The following is a 19,434-nucleotide window of genomic DNA, read 5'->3' on the forward strand; positions in this document are numbered from 1 at the left end:
GCCTCATCTAGGGAAGGAAAAAGCTCTGCCGACAGGAGATGGCCGTACTGCTTTAGCTCTTCTGGCAAAGTAAAAACTGTGTGCTTAAACAAGGTCTGTGTCAAATTTGCAGTTTCTAAACAAAAGCTGTCACTTATCTCAGTACAGCTTTGGCTCTCTGGCACCCCCGACATTCTCCATGCTCTTTCCTAGTTCAAAATCTCAAATCCAGCCAGGAGGACTCTTCCCTGGGGTAGGAGAAGAACAACAAACCAAAAAAACCCCAACAACTCTTCCCTGAAAACATGCACCCTTTCACCCTCTGAAGTTAAACACACACCAGTACAGGGACCAGGTTATATTTGCCTCTCCCCAACTGCTGGAGAAGCACTGAGCCGCTGTCAGAACATCCCCGCTGCCCCAACAGCACGGCCGCCCTTTTCCTGCTCTTCCCAGACTCACTCCTTGCGTGTCCGTTAGAAACCGGCTGTGCCTCTGGCAGGACACCCTCCCTCTCAGCCTTGCCTGAAAATTTGAGGAAAAAAATTAAATTTGAAGAGAGGTAACGGCGGGGGGGGGGGGGGAGGCCTTCATGTTTCAACCTCCCTGCAAAGACACAGGAAAAACAGCTGCCCAGGTGGGGAAGCCCTGGGAGCAGGAACAGGCACCCCAGGACACGAGGATCAGAGATGCGACTGGGGTGTGACGCTGGATTAAGGGAGACAGGCGTGAAGATCTTCCCCTGCCATTTGTTCCCCCACGCTTGCTATTTCCTGCCGACCCGCGTTCCCTGCCCCCAGCTTTCGGGCCCTCCAAGCCTTTTCTTCCAAACTCTGCTTTCCGTACCCTGGTTAACGGGACCCACCCCACGGGAAAAACAGGGAGCAGCAAGGGGAGAGGAAGGAGAACAGAAGCTTCCTGAAGGCAGAGACAAAAACAAAGCAGAAAGGCATTTAACACACCTGACTAGCACGTGGGAGACGAACTTCACTGAAAGTCCTCCAGGCTTTGTTACTGGAAAAGTTGGGACTGCGGCACGCTGGGTGTTTCCCTGCAATACCCTCAGCACGCCGGCAGCATCCTCCTACACCCCGGGAGCAGGCTCTGCCGGCAGCAGGAATGGAAACGCTCCGGGGGTGCGGAGAGCAGCGGAGGGCTGCAGGGATTGTCGCTTCCCAGGCTAACAAGACCTCACAGCTTTGCAAGCTTCACTTGTCCACGGCAAAACTTTTTTTTTCCTTTGATAATGGCTAAAAAGTAATTTTTACTTTGAAAGAAACAGTCACGCCAATAGGCGGGCAAGTAAATTTTTCTGCTTTGACTTTTTTGTTGTGGTGGCTTTGCGTTTAGTGACAGTTTTGCAAGCCTGCTGTATGGGCACGCACGCAACCGCAACATAAACAAGCAGCCTGAAGTACGTACTTTAATGGAAAGTGCCAGTTTTAAATAAAGTCACATATTGCGCACCTCATGTCTGCCTTTCATCATCTATCAAAATAGCAAGCAAAGCCCATCACTCCCACTTCAGCATAAGCAAAACATGTGGGAACTAGAGGCAGTTAGTAGGAAAACGTGATGCATCCTTACTAATAAAAGCTCCTGCTTTCCTCACTATGGTAAATAGTTGCAAACGCGTTTCTGCAGCCTGAAACTCAATTGCTGACAGCATGGCAACAGAAACGCTGTGCTTAGCTCTTCGCAACTCCCTAACTTCCATGCTTTTACTGCAAACTACCCAGCCGGCCGCTCCGCAAGCAATGTGGAGCCCGGCACCGCTCCTGCGTTTGCAGAGCTGCCGGGGCAGGCACCGCGCTCCCAGCCCGTGCACCAGACCCTCCCCTCCCCACCTTGGAGCTTCCTAATACAGGGCTGCGTGCACACACAAAATAATTAAATCTTCAAACAGCTCACCCATAGCACCAATTAAAGAGACAACCTCATCTTTCATAGAATTTATTACTTTCAGTGCTGTTGCCACAGGTATCCAAGTTTGAACGTTGTTTAAAGCAGGCTTTCAAAGGGGATACAGACTCACCTACCTCCAGGGAGAATGCATTTACTTTGTTCAGTAGACTATAACTTAAAATTTGTTACATGCACCAGCTTGTTACTCTTTGAAAAACTCCCCGGTTAGCCAGCTTCAAATGTACTTTATGAACTTGCCCCGATCAAAGCAATTCCCTCAACAATGAGCCTCATCTCACCATCTCACTAGCAAAAAAGCACTGAACAAATTTTGGGGGTGAAAATCAAATCACAGCACAGACCAGAAGGGGACTCTCCCTTCCAAACCCACCTAAGAGATCCCAAGCAAGGGAGCTCCCTTCAGCACAAAGCAAGAAGGAAAAGACATTTAATGGTGAATTCACTTACTCAAAAGGAAAGAAAAAAAAAAAGAGCTATTTTTTTTTTTTTTTAGAAAAGCTTTTATTTGTTTCGAGCAGAATAATCTGTCAGCAGGAGACCACCTGGGCTCCTGTTTCAATAGGACACAAACCTGGCATCGCGTACCGTTTTCAATGCAAAGAGGAGATGGCTGCACGCTCTCCATATTAACCGCGGATGCAAAGCGCTGCTCGTGAGCTGCTCCGGGAGACGCGTTACCTCGCACAACCGTTCGCCTTGGTTTTATTTCCCTGCTCCGCAGAGCCCCAAATCATTTGCTGAAGCACAGGCGCAGCTGGCACACGCTGACCCTGCCGAAAACTCAGCAGCCCGAAAACTCGGAGCGACGGCCCCGGCACAGCCCCATGCCGCGGCGGCAATGCCACGGCCTGGGCTGGGAAGAGACAATGAAACTTCTTTGCCTCCTGCCACTCCTACTGTCTTAATGTCAATTAAAAATGGTTATTTCCATGTGAAATTTAGCACGCGCGGTTTCCTGCTAGAGGCACAGTTTAATTAAGCACACTGGGAGGGAGCTCATTTCTGATCAGATTAGTCATTTATGAACTATGACGTGGGGGGGGGCGGAGGACACAGTTTTAAATGTTTTGCTACTGCAAATAATAAACAAGCAGTTTGGCATGGGGAGGATGAAACCGCAGCCTTCTAGGACCAGGACAATAGGCCTACCCTGAGCGTCCCGGCTAAAATAAAATACCAGCAGCAAATGACACGGCTTATGCTGGAAAACACTAGTTGCAGCTCAAAGCCCCAGGAAGACCAACTTCCCCGCGGTGACCTATATGTGCTATAAATGCTGCAGACACGGTCTGCATGACGTAAGCTCCATCCTAGTGGCAATTGTTGGGTTTCGCCTTGCCAAGAAAACGCAAAGCGGAGGTGCTGAATTGTCCATGCGGCGGGGTAGCTAAACCAGTTCCTCCCTGGTGCATTTAAGGACAGAAATGAGGGAAACAGTGGCAGAGCTTAAAATAAAACCAGGAGACAAATATAAAAGCAAAGGGATCTCAAAGCTGGAGGGCTTGCATTAAGACTTTGAATCTTCCTGGCCTGGGAGAGAGAAAGGGGTTCCTCCTTGCAAAGGGGCCACCTGCATGAGCGCCAGCAGCTCGGCCAGGGCAATTATTAATTGGGATTTGAAAAGGATTTGAATTTGGGGCAATTTTATCACTGTGATTTTCTAGTAGCACTGTTTCAAATGACTGTACTACATTATTTACCAGCTGGACTTTGGAAGCAAGAATCTCATCTTGGCAAGTGGGGCATTTTGGCTGGGAGTCATCAGAGTCACTGCCTTGCTCCCTTCACTCCTATCTGCCCCTGGGGAGGAAAGAGCCTCGTGTTAATAGCTCCTCCGGAGGGGAAAAAATAAAAGCTATGTACTGCCCCAGGATTTCCCCGAGGAGGAGGGAGATGAAAAGTGGAAGGCCACAAATTCACATGTCCAAGGGTGGGCAGAAGCATGAAACACCAATTTCTCTGGCACACAAGACGGCATCAGTTTATTATCTTGGGGTTACTGCAGTACCCCCAAATAATGAGACACTGGCACTACGGTGCACACTACCGAGCTAAGACTTAAGCAAACTGGTGTTTGCTTCTCCTTTCCAGGCAGAGGGACAGCAGCAGAGGGGAAAAGCTGCGCTATCTTTATCAGGGGTACGGGATACCGATTGAACCCGAGTGTTTGAAAAACACGAGGCATGTTAAAGATGAAGCCTTCCTGCAAGGCAAGAAGATTCAGGGAGCTAATCTCCAGGTCCAGATTACAGCGTGGCTGCAGGGCACTCTGCTCCCTCAGCAAGTCCAGGTCCCCAAATCCAAGGACCATCTGCTCTTCACCCTCTGACCACATCGGAGTTGGTGACAATTTGACTTCAAATCAAATTTTCAGCCTGATGGCTGGCTATGCCTTTGTGGATGAACTAGTATCTGATTGTACCTTGCTGTCAATTAGTGAATTAAGTTAAACCAACATCAACAATCTAGGAAAACAACCACTCGCCACTATCTAGGAACTAGTTTAGAGACCTTGGATCCTTCTAATAGACGCAGCGCACCCCCGTGCAAGGCACATCTCGTTAACATCTTACTGCAGTTATTCACCCCACCAGCAAAAATCAATCGTCAAACGTTCAGGACCAGAGAGAAGTCACAAAGCCGACACATGAATGAAACATGTCCCCTGCTCTCCAAAGGTGAGGCCGAGGATGACTGGCCGAGGGATAGCTCTGCTGCTGGAGCAAAAGGCTTCCCCTAAACCAAGCCCCGAGCTGCATTTCAAACCTGGGATGCCCACGGCAGGACAAAAAAGCCACCACAAAGCCCCAAGACCGGGACAGCAGCGATAGTGCAACTGCCTTCAGTGCCGTTGTATAACATCAGTCCTCTGTTTTTATGAACTGCTCACAGCCAGACTCGAAAAGCAGCAGCCCAGAGGAAGGGTGGTGTCAACATTACCTTTCACTCACCCGAAAGAAAAGAAGGGGGGGGGGGAGCAGGCAGGGAATAAAAGATTTTGTGTCGTTTCGGCCGCTGCACAGCCAAGCAGAGGGGGGTCCGGTCGCTGCGCCGGCTGTACCACAGAACCCTGCTCGCAGCCTCTCCTCGCTGGCCAGCACTACAAACCCAGCAGCCAAGCCAGCCTCCGAGCAGGAAACTAATTAATGTGAGCTTGCTCCATTACTATTCTCTCACTAGCGTGTAGCGCGTCTTTTGTGGATTATTTTAACAGCAAAAGTCACACAGAGGAACACTCACTGGAGAGATCAGCTTCCATCTGCGTTAACCCAAGAGTTTTCTCCCCTCGAATTTCCTCCAGCACCCACTCAACAGCTTCCCTCCCTGTAAAAAAGTTTGCTCAAAACCATCTTGACACACGGCTAAACAGCCCAATCTGAAAGCATCAAATTTCCCTGGCCAAAAAGGACAGGAGCAGGGCAGGGCAGAGGACAGCCCTCCCATCCCGCTTCTGCAGGTTTCTCCAAGAGCTGCCCCACAGCGTGCTGCGGCATCAAAGCTGCTATCCAGAAATCCCACCCCGCTCTCCGGGATGCCTCCCAGAGTCGGGGCACAGCCGTTCCACGTGGCCAGGAGTTTCCCCAGACAGCTCGAGCTGGCCCAGGGTAGAGAAGGTCAAGTTTTAACCATCCACAAAGCGTCAGCGTGTTTCAGCAAGAAGGGCAAATTAACTGAACTTCCTGCATGCCAGGGGCTGCAGCGAGCCCTGCACAGAGCAGCCTCCCCGGGCATCAAAAGCCTGGCACGGCACCACGCCGTCCGCCCGGCTGGGGAATTCTCCGCTTCAGCCTCAAATTAACCAGCGCCACGTTTCCCAATCAGACATCTAAAGCTATGCGCCCTTCAGAGAGTCTCCTATCACAGCCAGATCGCCAGCCCGCTCCTCCCCGCAGACACCCTGCTCCCAAAGCCCTTTGATGTTGGCACCCCTGGCCCCTCCTCGGCAGCCGGGCCGGCAGAGATGCAGCCACTTAGAGCTTCTGGGGAGCGGGGCCAGCTGCTGGCTTCGGGGGCAAGCAAGGCGGGACAGGCGAGGCTCTGCTTGACAGCACCCCAAAACCACAGTGGGGTCCAGCTTGGAGGCTGGTGGAACGGCTCCAGCCACCCTTGCTGCCCGCCTCCCTGGGGCGGCTGTGCTGTCTGGAGGCACCTGGCCAGGAGGGCTTTGCAAAGGTCCCTTTAGGAATGCCGAGACCCCACCCAACAGCAGGGAGCTGCTGGAGGGGCTGAATAGAGCAGACACCCAAACTGCACCAGAGTCTCCCTTTGGGCAGCTGAGCCCCAGGAATTCACCACCACCACCACCACCACCGTGTCTTCTCAGTGACGTACAGCAAAAGTCTTCCAGGGTGTACGTCTGCAGACACGCGTTCGTCTAAGCAGCTTAAGAGAACAGCATTGACTGTCTGCTCTCGGGCTGCTTCAATCGGAGCGTTGAGACAACAACCTTCAGCTCAGGTAGCAACTTCTTAATTGGAGACAGATCAGCAAGAGCAGCTTTGACTACCCGGAGACACGTGGGGCAACAAGAAAATCATCCAGAGAAATAGTAGCAGACCACCACCAGAAAAATACATAACACAAAACTACAGAAACCCCTCCTTCTGGGTCTCTGGAAGCAAACACAAATTTATTGCAAGAAACGTTACAGTGTTAAGAAAAAAAAAATTAAGATGACAGTACCTGATCCTCCAAACTGAGTGCTCGCTAGGGTCGTGGGTCTGTTTTTTCCATTAGCCACTGGCAGGGGAAACATCTAGAAAAACAAGAAGATGAGAGAGAAGGGAAGAGAAAAGAGATTTCAGTATGTTAGTTTTACTGTGCTGCTGCAAAGGGGGTCAGATTGGGCAGGCAGGGGGGAGGAAAGGGGGAAGAGAAGCACTTTATTGATGCAAAAAACTTTCCTCTCCTTGTGTCCCTGCTACATAGATCAGCTGCAGGAGGGACAGGAGAGCAGCGCAGCTGTGTGCTAATATACACACGCATTCCTACGTGCATAAACTTCTCCTGTGTACACAGCGTGTCTGGTTCCTTAGGTGCAACTGAAAACCATCCAAGAAGCATCATTGCTGCGGTCAAAACCAACAGTTTCTTCCCTAACTTATTCACCAAGGCCCAGACGAGAGGGTGCCCATGGGGCCATGGAGAAAGGCCGACTCCATTCATAAGAAGCTAGCAGGAAAACAACAGCACCCCACTGAGACCGCAGCACCCAGTGAAGCTCGTTTTATCCCTCAACACCCCAGCACCCGCAGTGGTCCGGGTCTCATCCCGCGTCTCCCGTGCTCCCAGGCCCATCTCCGGCAACGTGCAGTGCCTGGGGAGGACGCGGGCTGCCCGCGGGCTCCAGCTGGCACGAGCAGAGGTGACCAAGCCACACGCTCCGGCGATGCTCAACCTCGGCACAGGGAGCCTCATGCCAGCTCTCGGAGGCACGACCCCTCCAGCCTCCCGGAGCAGCTCCCACCCCTGGTGCTTTGGGGGCTTCAGAAGCACTGTGAGCTAACGCAGCCCTGGGGTCCGGTGGGAGAAACTGCGCCAAGGGCAAAGGTACTTAACTCACGATCAGAAAGATTAACGTATTGTACAGTATCGGTCATTCTGGCTACTTATCTGCTATACTGCTGCAGCTTCAGTATCACAGCTAATCTTCTCCTGCCAGGGAGCTTCCTCAAAAATACTGCATACCTCGTCAGCTAACCTGTATAAATATTTTTAATATAAGCTGGGAGGGTTTCAGAAGCTGTTATTTAAAAATTTATATGCACCTGCGTGCAGCAGAAAAGAAAACTAATTCTTCTCCACACAAATGGAGCTCCAGCCAATAAAACAACTGGTGGGAAAACGCTTAGTGAATTAACATTTTAATATCCTTTTACCACTCAACTCAAGATACTTTCACCACCAAGTCATTTGAATTTTTATTATTTTTAGCTTTGCAATGTCTGAGTAACTCAAAAGTTTAATGCTTTGAAGATTAAACAATGTAATGGCACAAGAGCCTACAGAAATGCAGCATTTCATGCCCTGACATAGCTGATGTCTGGCTGTGGTCAGAAACATTCCTTTGTACAAAACCATCTGCCCAGCTTTGTTTTTACAAATGCTGGGGAGAAATTAAAAAAAAAAAAAAACCAGTTAAATGTGGTAGAGATGCAAAGAGAGCAGTTAAGAAACCAACTGCCATTCAAAAAAAGAACACAAATTTGGGATCATATATATGTATGCACACATGCACATCATGTATATGCTATAGACACGTATTTAAATAAAGGTGTAAACAGTGCTGAAGCATGCAGCCGCGTGTGGACAACCGCTCCCGCCAGCAGCCGGTCTGCAGACACCTGCCTGCCTGCCTACCTCTTCGCCCCGGGCCGTAACCCCACTCTCCCTACACCCTCCTACACGCAGCCTTGCAGCGAGAGCCGCTGGACGTGCAGCACCGGAGGGGCTCCCGCTGCACCCCCGGGCGGCTGCTGCCCACCCGGGCTGGGCTCCCCAGTCACTTGGGGTGGGCCGGCAGCCCCGCCATCGAGTACGCCTTGTTTCCTCAGGAAGTCGGGCTAGAAAACAAAAACAAACCCTGACGACACCAAAGACTTGCAGCCTACCTTCCTCTGCAATGCTACAGGTTTTTCCTGCCCCCCTCCCCTTGCAGGGCAGCGTTGTTTTCTGCAAAGATCTCCAAAATTATGAGAAGTGGAATTTATATAGCTGATCCCACCCGGCCCGTGCTCACTCCCTCCTCTTAAGGTAGGGAAGAAGATTAAGTGAAGTGGTTAGAAACCCCCTTTCCAAGTGGCGAGAGGCAGTTCTGCATGTGCGAGCGGGGGGGATGGGATGCATGAACATAATGGTACCGAGCAGCAAAAAGCAACAACAACAACAAAAAAAAGCACTACTGGCTCTTTTTCACGAGCATTTCTGCTTAATACTTGCTGATGCTGAAAAACCCAAGGTTTGAGCGGCAAACACGAGTGGAGAAAATGAACAGCCTTGTTCCATTGCGCAACGAGCGCTTTCTACTTCTGCAAAAGAGGTGGTCCCCCCCCCGCCGCCACGCTCGGCAATCCCCAGCACGCCCCCGCACCCGGCCCCGCCGGGGGATGCCCTCCCCACCTCTCCCCTTCGCCCGCCTCCGCCTGCTTCGAGAGATATTTCGAGACTGATGCAACACCTTCCTGCTCTCCCTCCCCAAGGCATTAAGGAGTCACAGACCCTTTTCCGCACCGAGGCGAGCGGGGATGCTAAAGCAGGGTGATGCCGGAGAGGGGGGAACCCCGGGTTACCCCTCGCCTCAATACAGGCTCCAAATACACTTATCGCTTGCCAACTCCAGGAAGCGTTTTGGGTTTCTTTTCTTGCTGCCAGCTTGTTTTTCCACTGCGGTGTGGGCTGAAGCCGACCGGGTACGCTGCCTCGAGGAGCCCGGCGCAAGTCATACGTGAAGTGCCGGCTGTCTTCGCTGGCGTATGTCACTCACAGGCAAAGTTCACCCACCCACTGCGAATTTCCTTTCTGCTTTTAAATGCTGCTTTAAAAATAAACGGGGGGGAGGGAGGAGACGAGCCAGTGCTGGCACATACCGGCGGGACCAGGGCATCGAGGAGGGACCCAGGCATGAGCGTCTGAGGAACTGTAATTGGGTCATTACTTGGCCTTTGTTGGATTTGAATAATGTAGATTTAAACGGTTATGTAAAATCCCCCATCTTAAGTAGCTGTATTTGGTTTCTCAACTCCCATCTCCAGCCTCCCTGACAGCTGACAACAACTTCTGCGTACCCTCGTAGCTCAATTTCCACCTCTCCCAAATAATTTATTCTCCCTCCACTTCTCCCAGGTTAAAAGATCCAGCACGTGGGAAGATCCAAACGCCCGCACCCACACCAGGGAGGTTATAGCTAAGAGACCTCACACTTTCAACAGCGAACTCATAAGCAAGGAAGGGAATTTGCCAGACACAGGTAACAATATCAAGCAGCATTTCATTTATTGTGTACTTCTACCAGTGCATCAGTGTTTTCAAATTAAATAGCTGTTTTCACTTCCTCCGCTCTTCCACCTTATGAACTCCAGGCTGAACCAACCTCAGGCCTGAACTCAAAACCTGAAATCTATTTTGCAGCATGGAAAGTATCCAGCTGTTAATTCAGGGAGAAGAGGGAATTGGACTCAATAAACATTGCCAGCAGGATATTTCATACACGTTCATTTAAGACAGACCTTCCTGACTACAGCCCCAAACGTCCACTGCAGCATAAAGTCAAACTTTACGACTGCTTCACTCTAAACAAAAGCGAGAGTTTTATCATGGAAACACAGGCGCTGCGCCTTGGCCGGAGCGGGGCGCAGGGCACGGCTTCAGCATCCTCCAGCACGTCAGAAGCAGCGGTGGCGAGGGCAGAAGGAGCTTGCTCGAGCCCTGCTTGCTGGTAACAGTTTGGCTTTCACCCCCAGTTCAGTGGCTGAGGCCACGAGGGCTGGCACGCAACGAGAGCAGTCGCTTGCAGAGAAATCAGACGCCAGGTCCTACGTGACTGCTCAAGCCCCTGCCCACCCCGCAACGTCTCATCGAGCTAGAAACCCACCCTGACAACTAGCATCCCCGCAGCATATGGTTAATACTCTGCTAATAATCATGGCTGTTAACAGCATTTCACTTCTGCCAGAGACCTAGGCTGGCACGCAGCCGCCTGCCTCTATCTAGCTTGGCAGGCGCGCTCTGCGGCACGGACAGGCCCCCAACCCCGTCCACATGCCTGCCCGGGCTGCTCCGTCCCAGCTCTCCCTGTGCCGTGGGGTGTCCCTGCCCTCCGAGCACCGCAGCCCAGCCAGGATACCTGCCCGCACCTTCCCACAATGCAGCAACCCGGCAGCACGGCACGGCCGAGACACCGCCCGGGATAACCACAGCGAGTCCTCGCGGCCAAGCATCTCCCGGCGGCGCAGACCGAAGGCAGCTCCTGCCGTACGCAGCCTGTGCGTGTCAGGCCGAGCTGCAAAGCCTGGCAACCACAGGCTAAAGGATAACGCACCAAAACCCAAGCCTAATAAATAGGTTAAGCCAGCAACTCAAGTCTACAGGCAGGATGCTTTCTCGAAAGCTCTCCTCCAGATTTGCAAGCCCGTCCTGGACTGCTGCCAGGGAGCGGTGGTGAAAGAAAGCTTACAAATTACCTGTACTTTGGGGCAATTATAAAAGGCAATTTGTTCAGAGGTAGAGGTGAGCATGCTGCCGTGCACACCCCAAAGCAGCGACCAGACTACGTAGCTGGGTGTTTGGCTCTGGCTCACTTAGATGCACGTTACAGATTCCTTTGATTTTCACCCTTATTGGCAAATTACATTGGCACAAAGCTTTGGGCGAGCACTTTGCCACTCAATAACCACCCAATGTATTTATTTATTGAAGAAGGCACGAGTCTTTCTTTTCAGGACTGTAAGTCCAATTTATAGCATCTCACACAACGCTGCCATTTACTGACCCCACGAACTCATGCCTGGCTATGCAACTCCATTAGGGACGGACCTTAAAATTCACTCACTGCACAGCAAAACACACCACAGGGCCAGACCACAGACTACTGGGGCTGAACATATTTTCCCTAGAAAAAAGGAATCTAAATACTGATCTGAAGCAAATGCTTCCAGCTGCTCTGAATCTCTCTCTAGTGTTCCTTCCCATCTACTCTCCTGGAGAGGATTAGTGGACCAATGCTCCACTCCTGCTTATTCAAAGAAAAATATAAACATACTTGAAAGAGCGAGCTTTGTGGTCAAAAAGCCTCCATCCCAACGACACAGGGAGAGCAACCCATGGAGCAGCCTCTTCGATGGACCCACACTGTGCACAAGCTCGCAATGCCAGGATGAAGACTGCCTACTAGCTAGGAAGCTTTCCATTTTAGCTACTCATCCTTCAGGAGAGATGTTAATATTCCCTTTATGCAAACTCAGGAGGAAGGGTGTGCGTGTGCAGAGATGAGGGTTTGTGAAACAGATCTGGCTCCAATCCAGACTGTGTCGGAGCCCATCGGCCAACTTATCCTGGAGGGAATGGCTTCGAATCACTTGCCGCTAAATGACATTTGCAGGCCCTGATCCTGCAAGCAGCCGCCCCCGGTGCCGCTGCTGAACGCATGAGCCTTACACGAACACAGAACAAGTTCTGGTCGTTCCTGGGTTTAAACCAACGTAAGAATGTTGGAATTGAACCCAAATTCAGCCGTTAGGTGTAGACTAATCTCCAAGGACAGAAACATTTGTGTACAGAGGGAACAGGTCAGGACCCCTCCAGGGAATACAGCTCTGAGCATGCAAATGAGAATCGTTCGTTAAATTTGAAAATAAGGTCTTGGGGTTTTTTTAGAGCTCTAAATAGTGAGTGGGATTTGATTTTTTCCTAAGGGGGGAAGAAAAGCAAAGCAGGAGCCACCACAGCCCCGGCCAGGGAGCAGATTATGGGTTACTGACCCAAAACGCAGTTCCAAACCTGGCACTCTCCAGTGCAGGAGATGGAAAGCTCCAGGGCTCCTGCCAAGCCACAGGACCTCCGAGGTGAGAGAGGGACAAATAACCACGCACCGCTCCCCAGCAAGCCCTGAACGTATTCCTGGTTTTAAACGCATATCGTCGCTGCGGTCCCCCTACCAACTGTAAAACGTACTACTGTAAAAATACATCGCTGGTAATTTAACAGAACCAGCGTCCCAACGGAAGCATGAAACTGGGAGAACTGGGCCTCCCCTCCTGCAGAGGAATTGCTCTTTGGTGGACTGAGACACCCCACCATTGACCCCCCCCTCCAGCGCGGAGCCCTGCCAGGACAGGTACGAGCCCCAGCTGTGTAAAAAGTTTTATTTCCCATTGCTTAACCTCAGGGCTCGGGTGCAGAAAAGCGGCCGAGCCTCAGCACTTCCCACAGGCGTAACAGGTACCAGGACAGCAGGTGCCCCTAGTTCTGCCACCACTTTTCCCCCCTTTACTCCCTTCTGCTCCAAGGGGCAAGAAAAGCAGCCCAGCGGGGCCGTGGGCTGGGTGACCCGGCACAGCCCAGAGCCACAGCGGCGACACTCACGGTTATTCCTCCTCGTGGAGCTGTTTTCCCTATCTTCACAGCACGTTTGCTTATCTAAAAAGCAAGACGCGCATTCCAAGTGCCATGAGGGTGCAGCACATGACAGAGGAACCCAACAGAAAGTTATTTTCTTTTGAACACAAGCTCTCCCCTTCGCAAGTCACCTGCCAACGACAGCCAGCACCAGTGCGGCAAGTGCAGAGCGTACACTGCGTGGCACGTCGCCGACCCTGGACGGCAGCACAGACAGACGTGCTGGGGACTAACCCTCGCTCTGCTACGACTAGAAGGGACTTCTCCTCCCTCCAAGCTGTGCACACCCTTCTGGGGGAACTCTTAGGTCCTCTTTCTTTGAAAATAACCAGCTCCTAAATGCAGCTAAAGGTTTCCAGGGTAGAGAAGTGGAGAGCGTGGGGAACACAAGTGTCCAACTCCTGCAAAAATAATGTGCTGGAGAGCTTGGACACATTTCAAACTGTGACAAAATAACCTGTGGGAGCAAAAGTTTAATAGTCTGGATCTGGGGAGAGGAAAAAAGCCTGATTAATCAGCTACTGAAGTTACATCTTTGCAAGGCTTCAGAAACAGTCACCCAGTTCATTTCGCAGTGAGCATTTAAACAGAGAACACACAACTCCGTTACATTTCCCCAGAATTTCCCATCCAAAAAAAACCCAGCCCACCTCTCTGTGCTCCCTGCAAGGAAACCATATACGTTTGAGGGGAAGGGGGGGGAAGAGGAGGGGCAGAGGCTTTGCTTTAACTTGAAAATAAACAAGTTGCAGCACATGTGCATGCACACAAACACGGCACATCTGAAACCCATCATGTCCAATTTACAGGCTCACATTTCCTCCCTTCTGCAGCTCCAAAACACTGCACACAAGCAAAGCCCCAGGGCCTTTAAAGCCCCCCGGCCGCGCTCGCTTACCATACTGAAGTCCAGCAGGTCACTGAGCTCTTTGTCTGTCCCAACTGCAGCCATTCTCTGCTGCTGCTGATTCATACTCCCACAGACTCAACAGTGGCAGTCCTAGAGAAAGCGAGGGGGAGGGGAAAGAGATATTTTAATGACTAGAGCAAACTACCCACCCCATTGATGAATATTTTAAAAAGACAGAGCGAGAGAAAGAAAGGGGCGAGAAAAGAAAAATCCTTTGCGCGTCTCCAGCATCCAACTCCTCCGCTGAGAGCACAGTCGGAGTCCTCACATAGCACCCAGAGGCAGGAACAAGCGCTCTATTGACCAGACACACTTGTATGTTAGTTTTTTGCTGCCAATTCCACTAGTTCGGGCCAATTCTGTTTCTGGCGTGTGGCGAATGAAGAGGGGGGGGAAAAAAAAAAAAAAGAGTCAACTCATTTATCAAAGGGTTCAGGCAAGTTATCACTCAGGCGCTTGTCTGGCTCGGCTCGCCCCCTCTCCTTCCCCCACACTCGCTCCCCGCAGGAGGCTCTCTTGTCCTTGCCTAGTTTTGTTTAAAAAAAGAAAAAAAGAAAAAAAGAAAAAAGGTCTGATCTTACGCCTCTTTTCTTCGGGTTGCCGAGCACCTGCAGCTGCTTTTTCAGGGGCTGAATTTGGGGATGCCCAGCCAGGCCATACCCGGCGAGGACTGAACCTCTCCGCTCCCAAAAGGGACTGGAAAAAAAAAAAATTTTTGTTTTCGGAGGGTTTTGCAAAAATAAAGCCCTCTAGGCAACCTTGCAAGATAGGTAAATATTATTCTTCCTAATTTTACAGATTATTTTTTTTAAAGGGAGATTGATCTTTTTGGCCAGCTCACTATGATAGAAAAATATTTCTTCGGGAGGGAGGAAGAGAGGCCTGGGATGAGAGAAAAGATTCCCTTTTTTTGGGCTTTTTTTTTTTTTTTTTTAGGAACTCATTCATGGTTACAAAGGGCAGCTGGCCAATAAATTTAACTCATTAATCATAAGGTTAAAAAAAAAAAAAAAAAGGGAAAACAAAAAAGGAAAAAAACTCCATGTGATCCAAAGCGTTTGTAGGCTGTGCCGGCTCAGCCACCACATTTCAATGAAGTTTTAAAAAAAACCACTGAAATCAGCCCAGCATGTAAAAACCCTTCGCCACTATAAAAAACAGCCAGGGGATTTTTTTTTCATTTTTTTTCCCCCTCTTTCTTTTCTTTAAAAAGCCTTTTCTTTAAGTGTCATCAATGCATCTGCTCAGGATTTTTAAAACAACTTTACCAACCTGCTGCCCCGGAGGGGTCGGGGGAGACGAGCTCGTCCCCGTCAGGCCCCGGGGAGACCCCCGCGCCCCCCGGTCGCTGCCGGGAAGGGGCCAGGGGCCAGACGCATCCCCTCAGCGGCCCCCAAACCCCGCATCCCCCGAGGGGACCGGCAGCCCTCGCCAAGACCGCGGACAACTCGAACAATACGCGCTCGCCGCCCCAAATTCCGTCCGGGCTTTTATTTCTGTTCCCCCCCCCCCCCCGCCCCCAGCTCCTATTTTTAACTCCCAACCGGCCCCCGGGAAGCCAGCGCCCTGCCCCGGCCCGAGAAGGGCTTTATCCGCCCCGGCAGCACAAAGGCCGAGCAAAACTTGACCCGGCAGGAACAGGGGGCAGACGGGGGGCGCGGGGGCCCCGCCGCTGCCGGGCTAACGCGCAGCAGATGTCCGCCTCTCCCCCCGTCCCGCTCGGGTTTCCTCCGGCGGGGCCCGGCGGCACCTTCTCGCCTCGGACAAAGGCTCGGCCGCCCCGAGCTGCCCCGGCTCCGGCTCCCTCAACCCCCGGCGCGGCCTGCGCAGCCCGGCTGCTCCGGGACACGCGCGGGCCCGGCCAGGCCGGACCGGGCGCAGCTAGGCCGGACCGGGCCGGACCAGGCCCGGCCAGGCCGGACGGGGCCTCGCTCGCCCCTTGCCAGGCCTGGGGTGCCGCCGGGCGGGGGGAAGCGGGCTGCCCCCCCCCCCCCCCCCCGCCCCGCAGGGAGGAGGACGAAGCGGGTCGCTGCCCTCCACCCGGGTGCCCCGGGCCGTGGGGAGGGGGGTCACGGCGGGCTGCCCCCGCCTAGAGCGGAGGGAGGAGGACGAAGCGGGCCCCGCAGTCCCTCCCTGCCGCGGGGAGGGAGGGGGGAAGCGGGCAGCCCCCCGCGCGCCGGGGGGAGGCCGAAGCAGCCCCCTCCCGCCGGGTCCCCCAACTTTTGCAGCGCCCCGACCCGGGAAGGGGGGCAGGGAACCCCCGGGGGCGGTGAAGGCGGGGGGGGGGGGAGGGTGCCCGGCTGAAGTTCGCAGCGGGACGGGGGACCGGGCCCCCCCGGCGGGGAAGGGGGAACCCCCCCTCCAAGACGCTCCCGCACGCGTGGGGACCCCCCGGCACGCCCCGTCCGCTGCCCGCCCCCCCTTCCCCCGGCCCCGGCAAACTTTGCCGAGAGCCGCCGGCGCCGGGGACAATAGAGCCGAGCCCCGTCCCGTCCCGCCGCCCGCCGCTGCCGGCCCGGGGCAGCCCCGGCGCAGGGAGGGGGCCGGCGCCCGCAGTCCCGCAGCGGCTCCGGGCGCGGGGAGGCCGCGCCGGGACCTCCAGCGCCCGCAGCACCGGGGCAGCGCGTCCGCATTTTGCGATTTTATTTCTCTTCTCGTAACTGTTGGTTTTTTTTTTTTTTTTTTTTTACCTGTTCCGGGGCAGGCGCGCACCCCCCGTGCGTGCGCGGGGGAGGGGAAGCGCATGAAGGTCCCGCGGGCGCGGAGGGCTGGGGGCGCGGCGGCGGCAGCGGGCGGGCGGCGGCCGCGGCGCCCAGGGCCGGCGGGCGGCGGCGGCGCCTATTGTTCTCGCGCCGCCGGCGGATACAATGTAGCGAAGCGGCGCGATCGCCCCGCACCGGGCGGCGCGTGCGCCCCGGCCCGCCCCGCGCCCCCGCCCCGCGTCCTAACGCTGCTGCTGCCGCCGCGGCCGCTCCGCCTCCCGCTGCTGCTGCTGCTGCGCCCGCCGGCCCCGCTGCCTCCGCATGGTCCCTCCGCGGCGGCGGCGGCGGCGGCGGCGGCGCGAGACGCGGCGTCGTTTCCCCCCCCCCCCCCCCCGCACACACCCCCCGCCTCCTCGCCTCACGCCCCGCCCCTGCGCGGCGGGGCGCCTCCCCCCCCGCCGTATCCCTCCGCCTCCAGCACAGGCAGCAGGTGATGGGGGAGCGCTGCCCCCCCCCACACCCTCCCTGCTGCCGTGGGGGGAAGCGGGGCGGCACCTGTTGCGGCGGGACCGGCCCCGACGGCAGCGCGGGGGGGGGGGGGGGGCGGGGCGGAGGCCCGCCCCCCCCGCCCCGAATGGGGAACTATGTTTCTCGGCGGAGGAGGACGGGCGGACGCAGCGCCGAGGGGAGGGGCGGAAGGGCCGTGACGACACGGGAGCTCCGGGAGATGGACTGATAAGGCCGCGGGGCGCCGTCCAACGGGAGGGCCTCGCCGCTCCGAGTGGCAGACGGCGCGGCTAACCAGGGCGCGCCCTGTCCCGGTCCCCGCCCACCGAGCGCGGGGGGCGGGGAGCGGCGGGGGCCGGGGGCGGCCGCTGGTTCGCGTCGCCGCCCGCAGCGCCCTGCGCTTCGCTGCCGGGGCCCCCGCCGGGGTCGGGCGGGCAGGGCCGTACGGGCCGCGGGCCCGCCCCGGGGTGGGGGGGGGTCCCGCCGCGGGGCCGGCGGCGCTCGGGGAGCCCCCGCCCGGCAGCAGCCGCCCCGCAGCTGGACGCCCGCTCGGTGCCCCGCCGCGGGGCAGCTTCGCCCGGGGCAGCCCCGCGCGCGGGGCTGGAGGGGCCCGGTGGGACCCGCCCTGGCGCTGCACGGGGGCCGCGGCCTGGCCCCGCCGACCCCTCGGGGCGCCCCGGGCAGCCTCCGCGGCCCTGGGCTCGTCGCGTCCCCCGCCGCAGGGCAGCCCCGCCGGGCCCACCGGCGCGGGGTCCCCCGGGGAGTGCTGCGAGGCCTGCGGCCGGCGACGCCTGCCCGCGCTGCTGCCCGCCAGCAGCCTCGGCCGGTCCCCGGCGGCACAGCGGGCGTTGCGATGTGAAGTCCGTATTTTATATCCAGATCTTTACATCTTGCCGCCGGTTTACCCACCAGGTTTAACTTTGCAGCTGGTGCCGGCGCTTAGAAGCCAGCCGGCGGGTGCTTTGTATCAAAGGTGCCGACAAGGCCGCCCGGCACCTTCTGTCCCGCGCCGTGTGCCCGCCCGCCTCGCCAGCGGCGAGGGAGGCTGCGGTTCGGTGGGATCATTCCCTGGTGCCCGGGGAGCTGCTCGCCCACGAGGGCCGCTCGCTGGTTCGGTGGCTTTTTTTCTCCCCACATGGGGAGAAGGGATTTGGGTTTGGGGGAGCGGGGCTTCTCCTGAGCCCGACGTTGCTTCCCTGCCACGGGTCACGCCGCGGTGGAGAACCCGCGCTTTGCCCCCAGTTCAATTGATTCAGGCGGGTGCAAAGCAGAGGCAGGAGCACGGGGCTGCTCGTGAGTCTCATCGAGTCCACGCCGGCATCCGACGGAGGGATCGAGGAGGAGCTGGGCTGCTGCCCGCCCCGGAGCGGGCGCTCTCCCCATCGAAGGCCTGCTGCTCCTGCCCTGCCCGGCCAGCTTCAAAGCCGTCAGTCAGCAAGGCTGCTTTCGTTTTCACTTTGCCCGACCCCCTTCTGCAGCCGGGGTCCTGGGCCAGCTGGACCTTCGGGCCATTTGGCTTTTTTTGTTTTTAAAGCGCAAAGAATTGCCTGCATTTAAACGGGGTCGGTGACCAAAGCCATCTCCTGTCACTGGGGATGGATCTTCCCAGGGGTGAGAACAGCCCCCACCCCGATTCGGCAAGGATGGGGATGCATCTGGGCTGGCAGCGAGGTGCCGGTTGTGGTGGCAGTCCGAGGCGCGCGAAGGGGGAACCACCAGCCGCCCGGCTGGCGCGCAGCCATCTGCGCCCCTCCGAGAGGAGCGTACTCCCCTGGGGGGTGGGATTCAGCTGCCCCGCTCGCATCCCGCACCGATCCCGTGTGCGACGTGGCTGGCTGAGCGTCGCCCTCGGCCCTGCCGCTTCCCTGCGGGCAGCCAGCCCTGGGCAAAGAGCCCGGCCGGGGGAAACGCTGCCTGGGCCCGGGGTGGAAAGGCGTGCAGGGCGTGGATGGGGCTGGCCGTGGCGTGCAACTGCTTTTGGGAATCGGCGTGGGGCTGAGCCCTGGGCTAACGTGGGGGGTTAGCCCTGGGGCTGAGCTCTGGGCAGAGATGCAACCCCCTGCCTGCTCCCCCTGCTCCCGAAGGAAGGGGAGCGCTGCCTCGTGCGCTGCCGCTCTGTAAAAGGAGGCCATTCGCCTTTTCTCCTGCATTTTCTCCCTGCCCCGTGGCCCCTGGGCCTGCTGTCGCCCTGCAGCACCCCGAGCCTGGCTGCTCTCCCCCGCTGCAAGGCGCAGGGCCGATGCCTCCCGCCAGCATCGCCCCTCTCCCTCCACTCCCCCTCTGCCTTCCGCTCTTGGG

At 56.0% G+C, this 19,434-nt stretch overlaps 1 protein-coding gene across 17 annotated transcripts in view; it reads right to left on the reverse strand.

The window, feature by feature from the left end:
• Nucleotides 1-16,774, reverse strand: part of TCF3 (transcription factor 3) — a 75,098-nt gene extending 58,324 nt beyond the window's left edge. For 9 of the 17 annotated variants that reach the window (XM_075523962.1, XM_075523963.1, XM_075523960.1 and 6 more), the window contains exons 1-3: nt 16,618-16,773; nt 13,916-14,017; nt 6,589-6,661 (exon numbers count right to left, since the gene is read on the reverse strand). In XM_075523962.1, the coding sequence (XP_075380077.1) occupies nt 6,589-6,661; nt 13,916-13,990 (148 nt within the window). In that variant the 5' untranslated portion in view covers nt 13,991-14,017; nt 16,618-16,773. Of the gene's footprint in view, nt 1-6,588; nt 6,662-13,915; nt 14,018-14,508; nt 14,624-16,617 lie in introns of all 17 variants that reach the window. The other 8 variants (XM_075523961.1, XM_075523950.1, XM_075523951.1 and 5 more) reach the window with 3 other exon arrangements.
• Between the last annotated feature and the right edge of the window lie 2,660 nt (nt 16,775-19,434).

This window comes from Mycteria americana, chromosome 24 (assembly GCF_035582795.1).
Source record: "Mycteria americana isolate JAX WOST 10 ecotype Jacksonville Zoo and Gardens chromosome 24, USCA_MyAme_1.0, whole genome shotgun sequence".
Taxonomy (NCBI): Eukaryota; Metazoa; Chordata; class Aves; order Ciconiiformes; family Ciconiidae; genus Mycteria; species Mycteria americana.